General features: G+C 45.5%; 1 protein-coding gene across 1 annotated transcript; it reads left to right on the forward strand.

Annotated features, from left to right (window-relative positions):
• The first annotated feature begins 694 nt into the window (after positions 1-694).
• Positions 695-17312, forward strand: LOC125685764 (protein suex-1-like). Its single transcript, XM_048929133.1, has 2 exons — positions 695-886; positions 16811-17312. The coding sequence occupies exon 2, from the start codon at positions 16832-16834 to the stop codon at positions 17150-17152; it is 321 nt and encodes a 106-aa protein (XP_048785090.1). The 5' UTR covers positions 695-886; positions 16811-16831; the 3' UTR covers positions 17153-17312.
• The last annotated feature ends 1814 nt before the right edge of the window (positions 17313-19126 follow it).

Below are 19126 nucleotides of genomic sequence, written 5' to 3' on the forward strand. Positions count from 1 at the left end.
TTGTTTTGTTCAACGCTCCCCCATCAAAAAGAGAGAAGAAAATGGGGTTTTTCTGAATCTGGGGCTTAAACTTGGTGCTTAGTTAGTCTCTGAGCTAAGCATTGAGGATGGTCAAGAGCAGCAAATGGTGAGAAGGTAACAGACTTAATGCCATTAATGGGAAAAGCCCTTTGTGCTAAGGTGACCCCACAGCCTCTCACCTCCTTTGGAGGTATTTCTTGTACTTGACAGCGTAGCTGCTTGTTTCTCTAGACAGAAGTACTATGAAACAGGGAACTTCAAGGAAATGGGAAACCTTTCTACAGTGCAATTTTGCTGTGGAGGAGAAAATGAACCATATAAATGGATTTCTATGGTGGATAGGAGGTAGAAAGCATTCTCAGCTCATTCCCTTCACTCAAAGGTTCAAAATCACTCTCCTCAAAAGTCACAGGGTCTGCAATCCCCCCAGGTTCCCACTTCTGATATCGATTAATTATGTAGAATGGCCCAAGGCTGATGCTCTGAAAGCTGTTCATAACGAGCTTTTACAAACCCAAACCTGCCACATCACCAGTAAAACCATAACAGATTCCCATCCAGCTTCTGTAGTAACAAGAATTGTGAACAGAAAAATACGGATCTCTGAACAAAGCCCAACATTAGAGATTCAGCTGTGCCCCCTTCACTACCACCTGATAAGCCCAATAAACCACTCAATCCAAGCCCCTGTGTTTATCTGAAGCTGCATTGCCCCCAGCTGCTCGTAGCTCATTGCTCAATGATGAGGGCACCCACCAAACAGAACCACCATTCTGACATCTCCTCTTGGAGGATGGATCTGCAAAGGAAAGAGTGAAGCCAAGAGGCAGCTGTGCCCTGCAGCTCCACTGTGGGACAACTGTGGGTATGCTACAAAGTTCTTGCTTCGGGAAATAGGTTTGGATGGCTCTAAACTGTGTTGTGCACTGCTATGAAGGATTTTGCTGCTGCTGTGTCCAGCTGGAGCAGCCTTACAGCCTCTATGTACTGCAATTTCCTAGATAATATTTTCTCATTACTTTTGTGGCATTCTCAAAGTGTTTTAAAGCCTCGAGTTGCAGCATCCTCTCGAAGTGCAATTCGGCTAATTGCAAATGAGCAGCTCGTGGCTCTGTTACTGCTGGAAGAGCTGCGGGAGCTGCAGAGGCTGGCGGTGCCCACAGGAGGGCACAGCTGGGATTGCATTGGGGCTGCTCCTGTCATGAAAGCAAAGCAAGCAGCTGCTGTACCTTGTTAGCTAATGGAGCCCAAAGATTACGTGGAAGTGTTTGAAAAATGGTAATAAATGTTGAATGCTACGCTTGGGACCGTGCTAAATGAAAGGTTTTGGGCTGTCGGTGCTGGCTGGTTTGGTTCAGGTGCTGGCAGAGGTGAGAGCAGGTCTGGAGTGAGGGTGGATGAGGGGGAATGGTTTGAAACTGAGACAGGAGAGGTTTAGGTTGGACATTAGGAGGAAGTTTTTCACCCAGAGGATGGTGACACACTGGCACAGGTTGCTCAAGGAGGTTGTGGATGCCCCAGCCCTGCAGGCATTCAAGGCCAGGCTGGATGTGGCTCTGGGCAGCCTGGGCTGCTGGTTGGTGACCTGCACACAGCAGGGGGTTGGAACTGATGGTCATTGTGGTTCTTTTCAATCCAGGCCAATCTATGATATGATATGATATGATATGACTGTGGCTCGGGGGGTGTGCAGGGAGCTGCCTGTCTGGGATTGTCCCTATGCCCCTCCTCATCCCATGGACAGTTTGGGTCAGCTGTCTGTGACTCCATACCTGTGGGTGTCCTTGGGCTGGGACCATCAGGTATGTTGGACTTAACCCAATGTGGGCTTAACCAGTGTGATGGGTCTGTCTGCCTCTGTAGATTGTTTGTTTGTAGATGTCCATTCCTGGCAGAGACAACTTCAATGCCTTCCTAATTTCTCATGCCTTTGGCTTTTAATAAGAAATAATTAAAAAAAAACCCCATGGTGGTTGCCACCCAGCTTATTGAAAGAGCAGACAGCTGTATTGCTTGGGAGCATTTAAATACAAACTGCGTGTGCTTCCAGTGCGGTGCTGTGCTCCAGAAGTGATGGGGCTCAGAGCTTGGGGATGGGAAGCATCTGAATTTCAATGCAAGAGGTGGGGAGAACGTGATGAGCAGCATGCTCCTAAACGAAGAATCTCTCCAGATGAGTGCTGTGCTGTAGCCCCCTAAAACCTGGCTGCAGTGGGGGGTGAAAAGCCATGCAGGAGATGCTCTGTGCTGTGGTAGGGGGGTGCAGAAGGAGTCCTCTGTTCTGTGCTTATTGTGCTGATGTGCTGCTTTCGTGACCAGGAGAGAGCTCTCTCTTCTCTGGGTCCCACCTCTGCACTTTGCCCTCCTTTGAATGCACCACATTAGAGAGATGCCCCCGGGCTGCTTGGTGGGGAGTGCAGCTTTGTTATTATTGCTCTCCTGGTCGGCAGATTTGGAGAAGGCTGAAGTCATCCTCAGCTCTGCTGACTCTGGGAAAGTTGTGCTGCTTCAGAACTGCTCTTTCTGAGTTTTCAGCTCCAAGACGATCACCCTGCCTTTATTTCTTCAAGCCGTTTCCTCTTTAAAGATGCATCCTTGCTGTGTTTTGTGCTGACCTTTTGGCTACTATGCTGTGATGGAGTGTGCATCTGTGTTCCCTAAACGTTCTATGAATGATGGAATGTGAACTTCTGGAGTTCATTTCCAAATGCAGAAGTAATGGTTGGGGGGCAAATCTAAATGGAATTAGTGGTATTTGGTGTCAAGTGACCTCGATTTGCAAATAGCTTAATTTCACACCACATCAAACAGCATGGCCCAGGGTTCAGAGCAGAGCCCTGACACGTGGCTCTTGGGCTTAATCTCAGCATTTGCTGCTGGTTGAATTGATTCACTGTTAGTCATCGTACAGCTGAGTCAGCTTTTACTGTGAGCTGTTCTGAGATCCCAGTGTTACCAGCACAGGTGGAAGCAGAGCTCGTCCCCCCAGCACTGCAGTACAGCTGGGGGGTTGCCTGTTTGGAGGCAGCTGAGTTAGAGGTGGGGGGGGGTAAAAATAGAGTGGGCAGTTTGATGCAGTAGAGACTTTATTATGCATTGCATATATATATATAATAGAAAATAAGGCAAGAACTTCCATTTATTGAGGTGTTACACTGGAGATGGATATTTAAGCAGGCAGTGCTTCAGGAGTGAGTTGTTACACGCAGTGCATTCCCTTGGCTTGAAAGCAGAATCCTGTTTTTCATTAGCTGATGAGCTGTATTTTTGCTTGTTGCATATGTAACAAAGCACAGCACTTACGTGCAGTTTCTCTTTTACAACACCTCCCGTGGAGCAGAGTTGAAAGCAGGAAGAAATGTTCATTTACCAATGCTAGAACAGAAGGACCTGGTTGGTATTGGCATTAGGCTATAGCTGATGCTGCTCTGAGGATGCATGGCCATTTGTGTGAGTGACAATGCCTGGAGTGAAGCTCACATATCCTTTACACCAGCAAATGCAGGAAAGTCGAGATGTGGATGCGTTGGAGGTGGTAGGAGGCTGTAGATACAAAGCTGTGAGAGTATAACATGGAGTGGGGTGGTTGTGAGGGTCTGGGATTATCCACAAGCCAGTGGATGCAGCAAGAGATGGCTGCACCCCTGGAATCAGTGCTGAGCTTTGATGTGGGTCTGCGTCTTGCTCTTCATCCATCTTGCTCTTCAGTGATGGGGTGGGCACCTCTGGAGCTTAGCTCTGCCCACAGCGGTAGTGGTAGCTGTCAGACCACTGGTACGAACAAGGGTATGAGCTTTGCTGACCCACCTGGACAGGAGCACACACCTGAGGGCGTTCCGTAACACCCACCTGCCTGCAGTGTGGCATGCACAGGTGCTGCCCGTGGGGCTGGGAGAACATCACGTTGCACCCATCAGCAGACTGGTGGCTGTAGGAGGAAGAGTGGCCCTCCACCATGTGCTTCTCCATGCAGCTGGACGTGCACGTTGTGGGGCACTTGGGGCTGCTCTGCACCATCCTCCTGGTAATGCACTGCTTGGCATCCCTGGAAGCACAAGATGCGCATGGCACTGACTTCACCACGCCAGGGTTGTGGCACTGCATGAACGCTGGTGTGATGTTCTTCGCTCCACCAGGGATGAAGCACTGCTGCTTGTATTGGTACCAGTAGGACATAGTCCTGGACTGGAGATGAATCTAAAAAGCACAGCAGGAGATAAAGGCAGATTAATTCCCTGCAGATTGCTGCTTCTGTCTGATGAGCTCTTTTATGCTGCTGGAGCTTGCTGCTCTGATTCTCAGCCCTCGTTCTGTAGCAGAAACCGCGCAGCCTGGCATTTAAATCACGTTATTTAATAGCAACAGATGAAGTAGGCAGCTATTATTGCTGGAAGGGCAGTCTGGGGCTCAGCTGCCAAGTGACCTGCATATTTCTGCTACTGAAGCAACAGCACAGCTAGGGTTGGTGCTGAGGTTCTCATCTCATGTAGTGAAAGCTATTTGCTTTCCAGCTGCTTCAAATGAAGCCAGAATTGCTTTCTGCTAGTACTAGGTAAAGCCGAAGTATTTGCTTGACTAATTTGAATTGCAGCTTGGAAGATCATCAGGGTGATGTGGTAGGAGCTCTTTTTAGGTGCCTGTTCATTAGGGGAAAAAGCAACTTTTGAAACCTGGCTCAAGCTGCCCATGTTCAGATAACTAAAAAGTCAAATATAACTCCATCTCAGGATGCAGTTGTGTGGTTGCTCTCCCAGCTCTTCCATCTCCTGCTCTTTCTCTCCTGAGTTTGCTCAGTAGGAGCTGGGGACCAAAGGGCTGCAGGAATCACGTAGGTCTGCTCATAGCTGTGGAGCACCCAGTGCTGCCCTACTCAATTCCTGGTGGTAGAGGCACTGCCTAATGTGGGCCATCAGACCTGCTTCTGTCACACCTGGAAGGTATGAGGTGTCCAAACGCAGGGGGAAACTGCTGAGGCCTCAGATTTCCTAATTAAAACTCAAAATCTGACTGCAAATCAGCTTTGCTCAGCGCTAGCAAATGATACTCGGGCGTCTGTGTGTTGCAAGGTGGTGGCAGCTGCGTTTGCAACCAGACAGGGCTGCCCTGAGAACAAAGCTCTGAGGGTCAGGTCCCACCGGTGCAATTTGTTTGCAGAGGGATCAGCAGAGCTGGGAGGCTGCAGGAAGCTGGGTCAGCATCTTCCTGCTGCAATCTGAGAGCAGGTACTCCCTGAGTTTGTAAAACAAACAGAACAGCAAAGCCTCTGTGGCACTGTAGAAATCACCTAAACCAGATTGGTTACTATGGTAGAGGGCAGCTGCATGCAGAGTTGCTCAAATTACTGAAATCACTGCTCTCTATTACAGCAGAAGTGTAGAATTCAGGATTTTCAAAGCGAATTAAAGATACTAACATTGCCAGATCACCACATCCCAAACAGAGAGAGCTCCTGTAAATCTCAGGTTTAGCTTTAAATGCCTCTACCTATGCCTACAAACAGGAAAGAGCTAAAATTTTTCAGAGGAAGCAGCCAGCTTATTTCTCATTGCAGCATTTCTGGAGATTCAGGTGCAAACCAAAAGCATCAACAAGAGAACATTTAGCTAATTAGAAATAAAAGCAGGCAAAAGAACTTACCGATCTCAGAGAGGAGAGTAAGAACTGGATTGGAGGTGTGCAGATATGTGTTTTTATATGGTCTCTGACACTGCCTGGAAAACCTGAGCCATTGTGGATCAAATCCTAATATGGGGGAAATTTGTTCAGGAGCAGCTTTCATTGGTTGTAATTATTTTACTCGCTGGGGATTATTAGTGCACCATGATCCCCAAATAGCATGAAATGTACCTCACACCCTGCTGGGTTCTTTCAATGCTGAATCTTTATGGGATGAGCAGGGCTGGGAGGGATGCTCCCAACGCCTGGCATTCATTGTGTGTTTGATGCGATGCTTTTTAAAGGTTACGGGTCCCTCCCTGGCTTTATGAGGCTTCGTGTCTGGTGCTCTTACAGCTGGAAATGGGGTTAAAGGATGGAGTGGGCATTGCCCCGTGCTGCCCCAATGTGCATCCTTCAAATTGCTGCCCGTGATTGCTGTGATGGAGACCAGCTTGGAGACCTTTGCTCTTGTACAATTTTAATGAGAGGTTCACTGATGAAGATGTTTCAGAGCCTCTGTCAGTGCTATTCTGTTCTATGTGTGGGTAAATGTAGGCCTGTATGGGTGTGGTATCTGGGATTACCAATAGAGCAAAGCTGAGCTATGATGTATGGGCACTGATACAGGTCGTGGTATGACTTGTGATGGCAGTTCAACCGAAATTCACTCTTTTTGCCATTTCTTCCCCCTTTTCCAGCTCAGAGCATCTCCTTAGGAAACTGCTGGCTGATTTATATAACTTTTTATAACTTTTCATAAGGGCAGGTAGTGACAGGAAATGATTTTAAACTGGAGGAGGGGAGATTTAGACTAGATATCAGGAAGAAATTCTTCACTGTGAGGATGGTGAGACACTGGAATAGATTGCCTAGTGAGGCTGTGAATGCCCCCTCCCTAGAAGCATTGGAGGCCAGGTTGGATGGGGCTCTGAGCCACCTGATCTATTGGGAGGTATCCCTGCCTATAGCAGAAGGGTTGGAATTGGATGAATCTAAAGGTCCCTTCCAATTCCAAGCATTCTATGATTCTATTATCTTAGTGGTTTATTTTCATGATATTATGGAACTTGTAAATATGATGCACAACTGATGACTGGAGAATCCCACTGGTTCAGATAAATGCTGAATAACTCCATGCTCCATCAGCACCTGAGTACCTGGAGGTATTGATAGCTCTCTGTTTATTTCTTGACACGAGGAAGACTATTTCCATATTTGCATTTAAACCTTTGCTTCTTCAGGTGCTGAAATGTAATTCCCAAGCATTTTCAAGCTGTTGAGTTGATGCATGTGCTGTTGTCCTGCTTTATTTGCTTCTGGCTGCTTTAGGTGGTGACACTTGGCTGAGGTTCAGCAGTTGATGATGCATCACTGCTTTCTTTGTCCACTGGCGCTTGCTTGAGCTGTAATGCTCTTGTTAAAACATCCATGTGACATCGTCAGCTGTGTAGAACATTAATGAGCTTTTACGATGTGCTTGAGAATGCTTTCAGAAGGCGCCTGGGCACCTAATGCTGGTGTTAGCCTTTGTGTGCTGCACGTGGGCCCTGCAGTGATGTTGAGCGTAGGCAGAGTGGCTCTCTCCTTTTTTTCAACACAATGTTATTAACACGTTTTAAAAAGAAAATTCAGCTCTTCTGTCCTCTGTTGTCTAACTTGAAAGTGATGATTTGACTTTTGAATTCCACCCTTAAGGACTTGGGTTGGGGTTACATTGCTCTCTGATTTCGGCGGAGGCAAAGGCGTATGTTGCAATTTGCATGGTTATCTTCTATTATAGGAAAGGCAGGGCTAATTCCCCAAAGGAATGACAAGCGTCTCAGGATCATAATGATCAAGGATTGCGTGAAGGTATATCTCAGTTTGCAATTAAAGGAATGTGAAAATCTTGGGGGTTTCTAACCCCCAGTAACACATAAGGTAGTGGGGGCTGGTATTGTCCTTCCAAGACGTTTTTCTACCAGTCTGATACGAGGTTCCCTTTGAGATCTGTTGGTAGGCAGAAACTATTCCGCAGTTTTTTCCATGTCTTTTCCTTGATACTGTGCTGCTGTTCAGAGAGGGAAGGCTTTGAGATGTCCTGTAACAGGGCAGCCCCAGCAAGTCCTCTCTACTGTCACAAGAGCAGCAAAATGTAAATCAGAATGGATGTGGGGAGCATCTGTATGGCACGGCCCATTGCGTCTGTTGCTGATTCTGCTGCTGAGTGTTGGTGAACCTCAGCGTCCATCAGTGTGTTTATTGCTGATGGTAACCCCATACCAGCAGTCACGATTCATCAGCAAAAGGAACTCAATGTTCTGGGTATGTAATGTGTTATTACCATGGATTTAGGCGCCCTTTTATTGAACAAATGATTTGTTGGCAAAAATGAGCTGTCAAAGTCTTGCATAAGCCACACCCTATCTATTGCCTTTTTGTCATGCCCTTTATCAGGTCATAATTTACAGCTTTGCAGCAGAGGATGCTTAATTTTATATAAGATATAGTCTTATTTTTTTCTTCCCATTCTATTTATTTATTTTTTTTTTTCTGGTCAAAGCTTGCATTTTTAAAGACGTGTGTGCCTTGTGTCTAATTGGAAGAGCTGCGCTGACTGATTTGGATATACTGCTCCAGAATTCAGCCTGAAGAAGCCTACAGAATGCCCAGGCTTTGAGCAGGCTTTGCATCAGCCTGATTTCATCACCAAATTGTGAACACAGCTTCCCCATGCCAAGAACGCAGCGTATCCCTCACTTTTGCAACTCTACCTAGGCTGAGTCAAAGATCTCTTCTTCCAAGCAGACATTTGGCTGTTGGCTGCTGAATCCTCTCATGGAGGAGACATTGAATATGAACAGTGTGGTCCTTTAGTTTTTTTTCTCTGACACGCAGAGTATCCCCTCCATGTCAACTTCTGAAATAGACAAGAGGTGGAAGGGCAAGCTAATAATTACAAAGGGTGATTTATTAAAAACAATTGACATTCATTAACGACGTTAAGTCTTGAAAGAAACGTGTTTAGTAATTGATTGGGATGCTATGCATGCAGGTGACTCAGGTGCTCTGGGCAGTCTAAAAGCCAGTATAAAAGCACTCAGCATCAGGCTGTGTCCGACCATTTCTCTTATTTCTGTTGCGCAGTAGGTAAGCTTGATTTGAATTCTTCTTTCTAAAGAAACCTTTTTTGTTTTCCTGTTTTAAGTCAGGGTGAATCCTATGCAAATGTTCTGTGGTATCAAGCTCAAGTTTTCTTGATGTAAATACATCATACTGTGGCTGTTAGGCTCTTGGCTGTGGTAAATGCTGATCTTCCAATGCTGTCAGGATGATTAACTCCTATTACTTATTCACGAAGTCTCATTTCCACATCTGATGTTTGATATAAGCCTTATAGGTGATGTTTTCCAAGAACCCAGCTATGAAAAACTCTGCCTTTCCCTCTAACCTGTTGGTAGCTCTCTATTCTAACATTTGATCGTAGAGCTTGTAAGAATTTATCCTTCTTCCTATATTGTTCCCTTGCACCTCAGATCAACCGTCTCCCAAATGACGCACTCCTTAAGCCCGTGCACTGATGGCAGTCCCTCACTTTGTGGGGTGTCTGTGCCACAGCCCGTGGCCAACAGCTGCAACGAGCCCTGCGTGGTGCAGTGCCCCGACTCGACGGTGGTCATCTACCCTCCGCCAGTGGTTGTCACCATCCCTGGGCCGATCCTCAGCACCTTCCCTCAGCAGAGCACCGTGGGGTCCGTGGGAGCCCCTGAAGTTGGAAGTGGCTTCAGTGGTGCCCCAGCTCCTGGGGGTCTGCACGTCTCTGGGGGTGCCCGGTGGGCTCGGGGGTACCCGGTTGGGAGCTGCAAACCGTGCTGAACCTGGCGAGGAGCTGCTGGAAGAGGAACATCCAGGAGATGCTGAGCAGAATGTAGACCTGTAGCTAAAGCTCCAGCATTTGGAAGAACCAAAGAATCTTTGAGGCTGTCAGTGAAGTTAATCTGCAGATGTTCCAATCTTCTGAAGAGCGAGAATCCATTCATGTCCTCCTCATATTACCCTTTGCTTTCTTTTGCTTTCCCAATGCTTTCCCATCTTCCTAAGTGCTTTGTTCTCAGTGCAGTGGACTGAGTTTGTAATCCAGTAGGACGCCTGTAGGTATCATTGTGACAGTGCGTAGGGATCAGGCAACAATCCCATTTTAGCTTGCTTTGTCAGTGCTTTCTGTGGGTAATGAGGTGTAAGAAAGGGTCTTGGAATCAACCAGCCCATGCTCTGTGCTTTAGGTCTGTCTCTGCAATAAGGAAACAGCACCAGTCATTATATGAATCACCTCGCATCAAATCACAGGTTGCAAGCAATTTGTAATCTGCACCATATAATTCTGCCTCTGTATGATCTGCTTCTTTCTCATTAAACATGACCTTGCAATATGTTCCTGGGCTCTGCGTGTGTGTGTATTCCTCTGCTCCTGGTTTGTCTCTGCCCTGCAGCACTGAGCTGATCCTATTGCCCTGCTCTGGGACGGCGATAGCCTGAAGAGATCTGGGAATTGCTGTGTGCACCTCCCTGCCATTGCTGTCCCTTAGCAAAAACTACTGCTCACAGCTCTGCTTCTATTCCTGGTTACGTGAAGCTGCTGAATCAAAGCTGGCTTTTATTTTCAGTGTGTTTTCATTGCCAGGTTTCATCAGGCTTAACCTCCCTATGGCAGTGTTAAGAGCATCGGTGGTGCATGGAATTTTGTGTTTCTAGGATGAAACCAATGCCATTAGCTTTGTGTCAGGCTTTGCTGCTTTGCTACAGAACTCTGGAATTATGGTTGAAGTTCCATTTATGGAACTTCAGATTTCAGGAATTTATAGATAGTAATAAAACATAATAATGCTAGAACGTTACCTTACTTGGGAGTAGCTGCTCTTTGGAGACGTATCCTCACGTAAGGAAAACAGAGCACGCGGGCACCATAATGGTGCGTAATTGGTGGCTGGATGAGATGGTTCAACCAGCTTCAACCACATAAATCCTTCCCTACAAAAGAAATCCCCTAAGCCTCAACAGCCAGACGAAGGGATCTTTATTACTCTGCTCGTGGCATATTTGGAAATAAAACTGGGTAATAAACTGGAGTGTAAATTTACCCTTTCTGTGTAATAGGTTGAGACTTTCAGTCATCACAAAGCATCGAGTTGTTAGTAAAAGGGAGAAGTTTTGCTGGTGGATTTCTATGGAGCTATTTGCAGTGCATCTTTTATTCTTTTAGATATTAAGTACCTGAGGAGGACCCTGGTGTGGTTTGTAAGGTAGTAGAAGCATCGTTCATATCTCTTAGGTTGATTATTTGCATTATGAGACTGGGATATTCATCTAAAGAGAACTAAGATTTGAAATGATTCTCATTTCTGCTTCTGATAAAAGCAGATTCCTATACCACTTTGCCTTCCTCTCTGTGATGTTGTACTCTAAGACATCATCCAGAGGCATTCACAAAGGGACTCAACGTCTCATCTGGGATAGGCTTGCCCTTTATAAGAGCTTCTTGCTCTGGCTGTGTATCTTTGTGCTGAAAGCATTATCCTGCAGTGTGCCTCACGTGGGCTGCTCACAAGGTACATTTAAATTGGCAGTTTCCCACATGCATGCAGTAAATACATCCTGCTGCAGTCTGCCATTCGGATGTTTAGGGGAAATTATAGGAGTTAGTTTTCTGTTAACTAAATTAGCCAGCCATCCCCTGTGGTTCTCTCAGGCAGACAGAGTTCCTCTAATCATCCCACTGTTCTTAAGCCTTAGGGCAAAAAGTCCTACAAAACGGGGAAGTGCCCTTTACCCACTATTGTGACAGGTGTATGAGAAACTGAGGGAGACCTTGGGATTAATCCATGGGAGGAGAGCATCAGTGCTATTGGCTGATGCACAGAGGGGTAAAGAGATGGTTTGAGCTGCAGTTCTATGATTTGGGTCTGCTATGATCACCCTGATGTTCTTCATAGGTACAGAGCTGCCTGGTAATTAAAGGCACCCAAGGGAGACGAGCTGAAGTTATTGTGGTGGGAGCCTCGAACCTTATTCAAGGTTTTCCCTGGGGAACCCAGCCCTTCCTGCTGCTGACTGCAGCTGGCAGGATTATACAGAGCATCAGAACAATTTTTGCTTGTTTCAAAGCATTGTACTGATCTGCTGCCTGTGTCCTGCAGGAGGTGAGGGTGGAGGAGGGTGCTAACCTTACCATCTCACCAGGGTGTCCTTATCTGACCCCATCTTGTTTGAAGTAGGGCAAAAAGTGGTGAGGTCTGAGCCTGGCCCATTTCCTGCCTGAGGCTGCTTCTTCTCAGATGAAGAATTGGGTCTGTGGGCCTTGTCTTCCCCTGTGCTTCAGTCCAAGGTCAAATTCTTTGCCCAAAAGTACCAAGGATATGAAGAAATGGGCTCAACAGAAGGAAAAGCATCTACAGCACAAGGGAGTCTTTGCCAGCTATCATCATTTTTCTGCCTATGGAAGCAGCTTCAGCACTTTCTGCTGAGAAAATGCTGATGTGGGTGGGTACCATGAGAGAAAGAGTATGTAGGGTATCTCTCAGAAATCAGCCTGGAGGTGCCCCCTCAAAGTCACATGTACAACAGCCTTTTTGACTCTTGGTGATGTCTTTGATGTGCAAGTGGGCTTGCACGGGCTCCATGCAGCTGTGTCTAGGGTGTGCTTGTTGAACCACCTCATTTTGTGCCAGATTATAATCTTTACTATTTTAAATCTAAATCAAGGCTGCTCAGTGTTCCAGGGGAACACAGTATAGGCAGACAGGAACTGCTTGAACAGCCTGGCTGCTCAGTTTGCAAAGCAGAGGACTTCTCCATAGGTCATAACTTGGTTGCCTTTGGTCTTTCTCTTGGGTGTCTTTCTCTAACCCTAAGAAGCATTGCTATCTTTCCTTGGCAGACCACCTGAATGTAAGTTCCACTCAATAATATTTCCTTTGGAAGTCATTTTTCAAGCACAAAACACAGTTTGATCCAGGAGTGCACATGTAGCAGTTACAGACAGACAACTGGGGTGATTTTCTGGAGAAGTGTTGAATAAATTCAGGGTCATGGGTTAATTAAAAATGGTAGAACTTCTTTCTAATTTGGGAAGCAAGTTGGGGCTGGAATATGTCAGATGGAGATGTGACAATGCTCCCTGGCACCTGAAGTCTACACCTCCATCTTAGTATATGTTTTGTCAGTAGAACTGCTGCTGGTCCCTTTCTGCTGGTGTGTCAGCAAAGACAAAAAGAGAAGACTAGACAGCTGATGTTACTATGCAGAGTCATTTTAATGAATAAAGAGTGAGAAGTTACAGAAATAATAAGTTTGCAGCTTTACAAAAGGGTCTTCAGCAAGTAGAGTGGGTCTGATGCCAGATGGTGATTTCTCTTCATGGAATTTGTCAGTCGAGGCATGTTTCTGGCTCAGAGTTGCTCATAAATTCTGATCACTACCATATGAGGCACAGCGTGGCTACGTAACAGGAGCTTCTTTCCATGTTGTCTTCGGAGAAGTTCATAATGGAGCAAAGTGGACTTCTTCATAGCAGTTAAAGTCTGATTCTCAGTGACAAAGAACCATATACATCACTATAGCAACACAAAGTGGCTGTAAATTAATTTAAAAGGAAATTTTCTTACCCACCTAGTGGAGTAAAGCAAGACTTTCAGCAAGCTTTACAGCTGCCTCAATACTTTACAGATGCCTCAATACTTGCTCTAATTCAAATTGCCCTTTAGAGTGATAGCAGAAGAGATAGAAATATTAGAGGGTTACATATAGGGTAGGGTTAATGCAGCCTGGCACCCACATGTCTCACTGAACACAGCCAGAGGTGTGGGTACCCAGCGTTTCTCAGCATCATGAACTTAGCAAAGGATCTGCCTCATTTCTTGACTGCCTTTCTGCTGGTTTAGCATGGATAGCAGCTTCAATACCAATATCTGTGGCCAAGCTGAGAAAAGAAGGGGTGGCGGTGCCCAAAATCAAAGAAGTCTCCATGCCCATAATAACCCCCATGAACATTCAAGCTCCTGTTCCCATACAGGCTTCCAAGGCTTCTGTTGTAGCCATAAGGGCTCCAGTGTTGGTTGTAGTCATGGTGGTGGCCCCAGTGGAGGCCATACGGGTGCCTGAATCGGTGGTCATTCAGGCCCAAGAAACCATGCAGGTCTTCCTGGCAGAAGGGTGAGTAGTGCTCATTGTTGTAGAATTCCCTGTGGAAAGTCATTGCTGGTTGTTGGAGGGAAACCTGAAACACACAGCAGGGAACAGAGTGAGTCCATGTCCTTACCAAAAGACTTTTCACTTCTTAGCCACCTCATTTGTCTGTTTAGCCTTCTGAATCCCCCCAAACGTTTTTCCTCATATAGAATCATAGAATGGCTTGGGTTGGAAGGGACCCCCAAGGATCATCCAGTTCCAACCCCCTTTGCCACAGGCAGGGCCACCAACATCCAGATCTGCTACAAGCCCAGGTTGGCCAGTGCTCCATCCAACCTGCCTTTGAACACCTCCAGTGATGGGGCATCCACAGCCTCCCTGGGCAAAACACAGCGTCCGACAGTAGTTAGAAAGCACTCTGCTGACAGTAGTTAGAAAACACCAGCTGAGAACTGACACACACACGTATTTTTACAGCACGCATACACATATATACACACAAAGACATATCAAGAAGAGTAGAGTAGAGGCAGTGTGGACTTACCCGGTTCACCGAGGAGAGGAACTCGAGAGAAGCGAATGAAGCTCTGGAGTTCAAGGTCTGTATATATACCCTCTCGAACTCCGGAGTTAGCTCCACGATGGATCTTATTGCGTGCATTATTGCTCCAACTGATGTAATCAGAGTCAGTGATTTTCATATTTTTCAAATTCGATGTGATGACACACCTGTAATACCTCCAGAATTTCTTTCATCTTAAAACAGGAAGAAATAGGCTCAGCACATTTTTAGTAAAATTGCATGGAATTCTTTGTAGTTGGGTGGATGGTATGTTTAGGCCATTACCGGTTGCGCAATCTGTGTGTAGATGCACCATTCACTTGGGATTTTAATTTGTGGTAATAATGTGGAGGGGAGAAGAGGAGGCTTTTTGTGCTGTGTTGAGAGGCAGTGTTCTGTAGATACTCTGTTCAGCAATGCTGTGACCTGTGCTTTGTGCCTGGTGATATTGGTGGGGTTCTCTTGCCAGAAGCGTTGGTTTTGTTCCTCATTCCATAGCTCTGATATTCAAGAAACTTCTCCATTTCTGCTCTCAGGACATTCCCATGTATTTCTTCCTATTTTGGAAACGGATTTTTAGCTTTTGACTTGTATAGAACATACAGTGCATCACCTTATTAGGACACAGAAACAAGGGAGCTTCTATGTCGTAACTGACATATTATTAAATCTCATGGTGTCTTTTGGTGACAAACCATTAATATTAAAATACTGCAACACTTTGCAAACTGAAAACATTAATGAGTGTTTATGAAGAGCTTTGGTATTCAAAATTCTGAGGATGCCTCAACATTCTGCTTGCTCATTATTATCCTTACTTTATAGTCAAATTAACGGAGGAAATTAGGTGAAGGTCATGCAAGGAGTTCTACAGAAAACTCCAGTATTCTTCACAATTGTACTATGTTTGATACATGAGGTTGATTCTTCACTAAGAAAATATTAAATCACTGTCTTGGGAAGCAGCATTTAGCAAAATCTCCACAAATTCTTATTATTTATTATTTTCCAGTCCTAGTTCGTGCTTGTTTTCTTCATTGCGTTCTGCTGAGCTCACAATCACGTCCTCCAATGAATTAAGGTGTAAACGATGCAGTCGTTCCATTCTTGTTGAAGACATTATTTCTGCTTACGCAGCAGCGTGACTTTTATTCACAATCAACATTTCGGAGGAATGCAATTAGGATTTATTTGTTGGCTGTGCTGGTTCTCTTTGCTGCAGTTGCTCAGTATTGTGACAGAAAATTCCATAGGAAGACCTTGCCACAGTACATCAGAGTTTCTGATGATCCAAATGTAGGAAGATTTTATGTTGTAAGGAAATTCCCTCTCTCTCTACTGGCTTTGGGAGCTTACAGATGCCTGTATTACATTTAAATAAACTCAAGTTTTGACAGCGAAGACAATAAAATGGTATCAGGAATGTAGTTGACCTAGAACATTGTAAGATGAAAGAAACCTGTAATATGTGTGACATAAGTGAGGCTGAGAACACACTAATAATCCCAAACAATGAAGAAAATTATATTAATTGAAGATATGATGAGTACAGGCAAATTTATTCTCCAACCAATAAGGCTACAAACCTTTTGAATATGCAAGGCGGCTTAGATAAGCCACCAGGGCAAAGAAACAGTATAAAAGGGCTCTGAGCTCCACGCTCTCTATCAGCTCTCTCACCTTCCTCCTCCTGGTGAACTCGGTAAGCCTTCATGAGAATTAGAAATACTGGCTTAATAATTTGTTAGGATTATTGCAGCTTCCTGAATTTTGAGGTTTTGCTGCCTTGTATCCGCGCTCACAGCTTTGCAGAGTGGGCAGGTTCAATGCTTTGGTGCTGCTTTAGATGTTCTGATGCGTGCTAGTGATTCTGTAGCTTCTTGGGTGGGTTAGCATTTGCAGATCCCATTCTGAAGTCAGTGTGGACTGAAGCTGGATCCAGCAGCTGTGGTGAGTCATTTTGGCAAACACCAGATGATTCAAGCTTTACTTAACCTTAAAGCTCTTTCTTTTTAACTCTCCTGAAGGCTGTCTTGACAAATTCAGGTATGCAGAGCTTTACACAAAGCTGATATCCTAAAAGAAATTTAGGATTGATAACTCCTCACCATGTTCACTAAAATAATCCTGAAGCAGCGGTAGGTTAGCTCGGAGTTGTGGCAGGTCTGTTCCACAGCTGGTGAGCAAGAAAGGAAATGAAATGGTTTAAAATATTTGGTTAATTGGGAAAAAAATCTGATGATGGTAGATGGGTGAAGTTGAGAGAAGGGGAATGGGAGAAGAGGTGTAACAAAGAAATTGCATCTGTCCATGGCCCCCTGGGACCATTCAAGAGGGCTTTGGGCTCTGAGCTGTGACTGTGAAGCGTTTCTCACTTTGGCTCTTCTTTGTGCTGCTGTGTTCCAGGTTTGCCCTCAGTGCAGAAAGATGACTTTCCTCCACGATGACTGCTACTTCCCCAACAGTTACAGGGGCCTCCACAGCTACCGGGGCTATGACTACAGCAGCCCCTACAACTACAGGGGCTTTGGTGGCCTCTACGACTTTGGGGACCGCTATGGCCATGATGGTCTGTATGGTCACTGGGGCTTCTATGGCTCTAGGGACCACTATGGCTTTGGAGGTCTGAATGGTGGCTACAGGGGCCTGTATGGGGACTGCTATAGCTACCCTGGCTGGTACAGCAGCCGCTACGGTCACCACTTCGGTTCACGATACGGTCAACGCTACGGCTACGGGGGTTGGTAAACCCAGCAGCAGTGGTGCTGATATGTGAGGATCAACCCCAGCCTGGAATGATGACGAATCTCGGCGGCGTCTTCCTAATGCACAGAGCCCAGTGACAGCAGCTTCCCTCTGCGGAGGCACTGAGGCTCTGCTCTGCTGCCCAAGCGCTCAAAATGAATGGTCTTTTCCTGCTCTGTTTGCTGTCTTGCCTCCCAAACTCTCCTCTTCATCCACTGCAGGAGCAAAAGCTTGCTTCTCCTCAACACCCATTCTGTACAAACTCCAGAAATGCTGCTGGAGTGTCTGGCTTTTGTGTTTGTTGCAGTGATGTACAAAATGTATTCTGAATGAATAGTTACAGGCACGGTGTACCATGCCTTGGGGAATGTAGTCTTTCTGTTCTGGAATATATCTGCCTTTCATATTAAAATCTGTGCTTCATCAATACTGTATTTCTGTGTTTTTGGGTATTTTTTTTTGTTTTAAATTTTTCACTTCCATTTCAAGAGCATCACAGATGTGATGTCTGAAAGTTATCCTTACCTTTGTGCACTCCTGGATTCTGTCACAGATCCTTATCCTCCTGGCACTGGGAAACACAACTATGTGCAGCTGCAACAAAGTTCAACTGCATCTCTGCATTTTTCAGCAGCACCAGGCTCTTGCTTTGTGTACTTCAAACCAGTGGTTCATTTAAAAACACATAGGTGCTCCTGTTGGGCTAATGGGATGTGATTAGGACAGGACTCCTCAGCAGCTGTGACACCAGGTCCATTGGAGCCACATCACGCTCCTTTTCCCATGGAAGTTGAACTTGGTGATCTTTTTAAGGCTCCTTTCAACCTGTCTCATCCATGCTCCCTTTTCCCATGGAAGCTGGACCTGGTGATCTTTTTAAGGCTCCTTTCAACCTGTCCCATCCATGCCCCCTTTTCCCATGGAAGTTGAACTTGGTGATCTTTTTAAGGCTCCTTTCAACCTGTCTCATCCATGCCCCCTTTTCCCATGGAAGTTGGACCTGGTGATCTTCTTAAGGCTCCTTTCAACCTGTCCCATTCTGCGATTTTGAAGAGGTCATGCAGGTGATTGCAAACTCCTGTACTTAATGGGTAATCCTGATTTAATTCTGGGAGATCATGTTTTATCTATTAGGGGTTCTCCAGTAGAGAGGTAGGAGGTAAATGTTTTGTAAGAAGAAATGGATGTCTAGTGCCTCCAAAGGGAAAACGGCAAGGCATTTTTGTCTGCAGGGTCATGGGAAAGAGCTCAGATCCCACAGTGTGGAAGACAGTTGGATCATGACTGGCTTTTCCTAACTTTTTTTTTTTTTCATTGACCTTTATGGGCAGAGGGTTGGATTAAATGAATGACTGCGGCTGTGTGGTGAGGATGACGATGGTGCTTTCCTCACCACTTCCCTGACCAGCGGCTATGGCCGCCAAGAGCTGCCAAAATGCCATAGGGATGATGAAAGCTGTGTATTATTTTGTTTCAAAAGCTGCCTCCTTTTTTTTCCATTTTGTTTTTTGTTCTCTCTCCCCTAATTCTTAGTCCCTGGATTTAGTTGGTGTATATTTATATTAAACTCCACCAGCTGCTAATGCAATTTGTCTTATGGATGGTAATAGGGTTGGGAACTGTTCTGCATGAAGAACATTTCATAAAATCATATCGGAGACTCATAGAATGGCTTGAGTTGGAAGGGACGTTTAAGATCATCTAATTTCAACCCCCTGCGATAGGCAGGGACACCTCCCAATAGACCAGGTGGCTCACAGCCCCATCCAACCTGACCTTCAATGCTTCCAGGGAGAGAGCATCTATAACTTCTCTGGGCAATCAGTTCCAGCGTCTCACCACCCTCTCAGTAAAGAATTTCTTCCTAATATCTAGTCTAAATCTCCCCTCTTCCAGTTTAAAACCTGAATTTGGTTTGTAGGAATGTGCCTACTCAACTCATCTGAACATTTTTTATCTATTCTCTATAGAGATCTG

The sequence above is a fragment of the Lagopus muta genome, chromosome 29 (genome assembly GCF_023343835.1).
Source record: "Lagopus muta isolate bLagMut1 chromosome 29, bLagMut1 primary, whole genome shotgun sequence".
In the NCBI taxonomy this organism is placed as follows: Eukaryota; Metazoa; Chordata; class Aves; order Galliformes; family Phasianidae; genus Lagopus; species Lagopus muta.

Coding starts and splice junctions, on each gene's coding strand:
- LOC125685764 (XM_048929133.1), top strand. CDS start 16,832: ATGACTTTCCTCCACGATGACTGCTACTTCCCCAACAGTTACAGGGGC.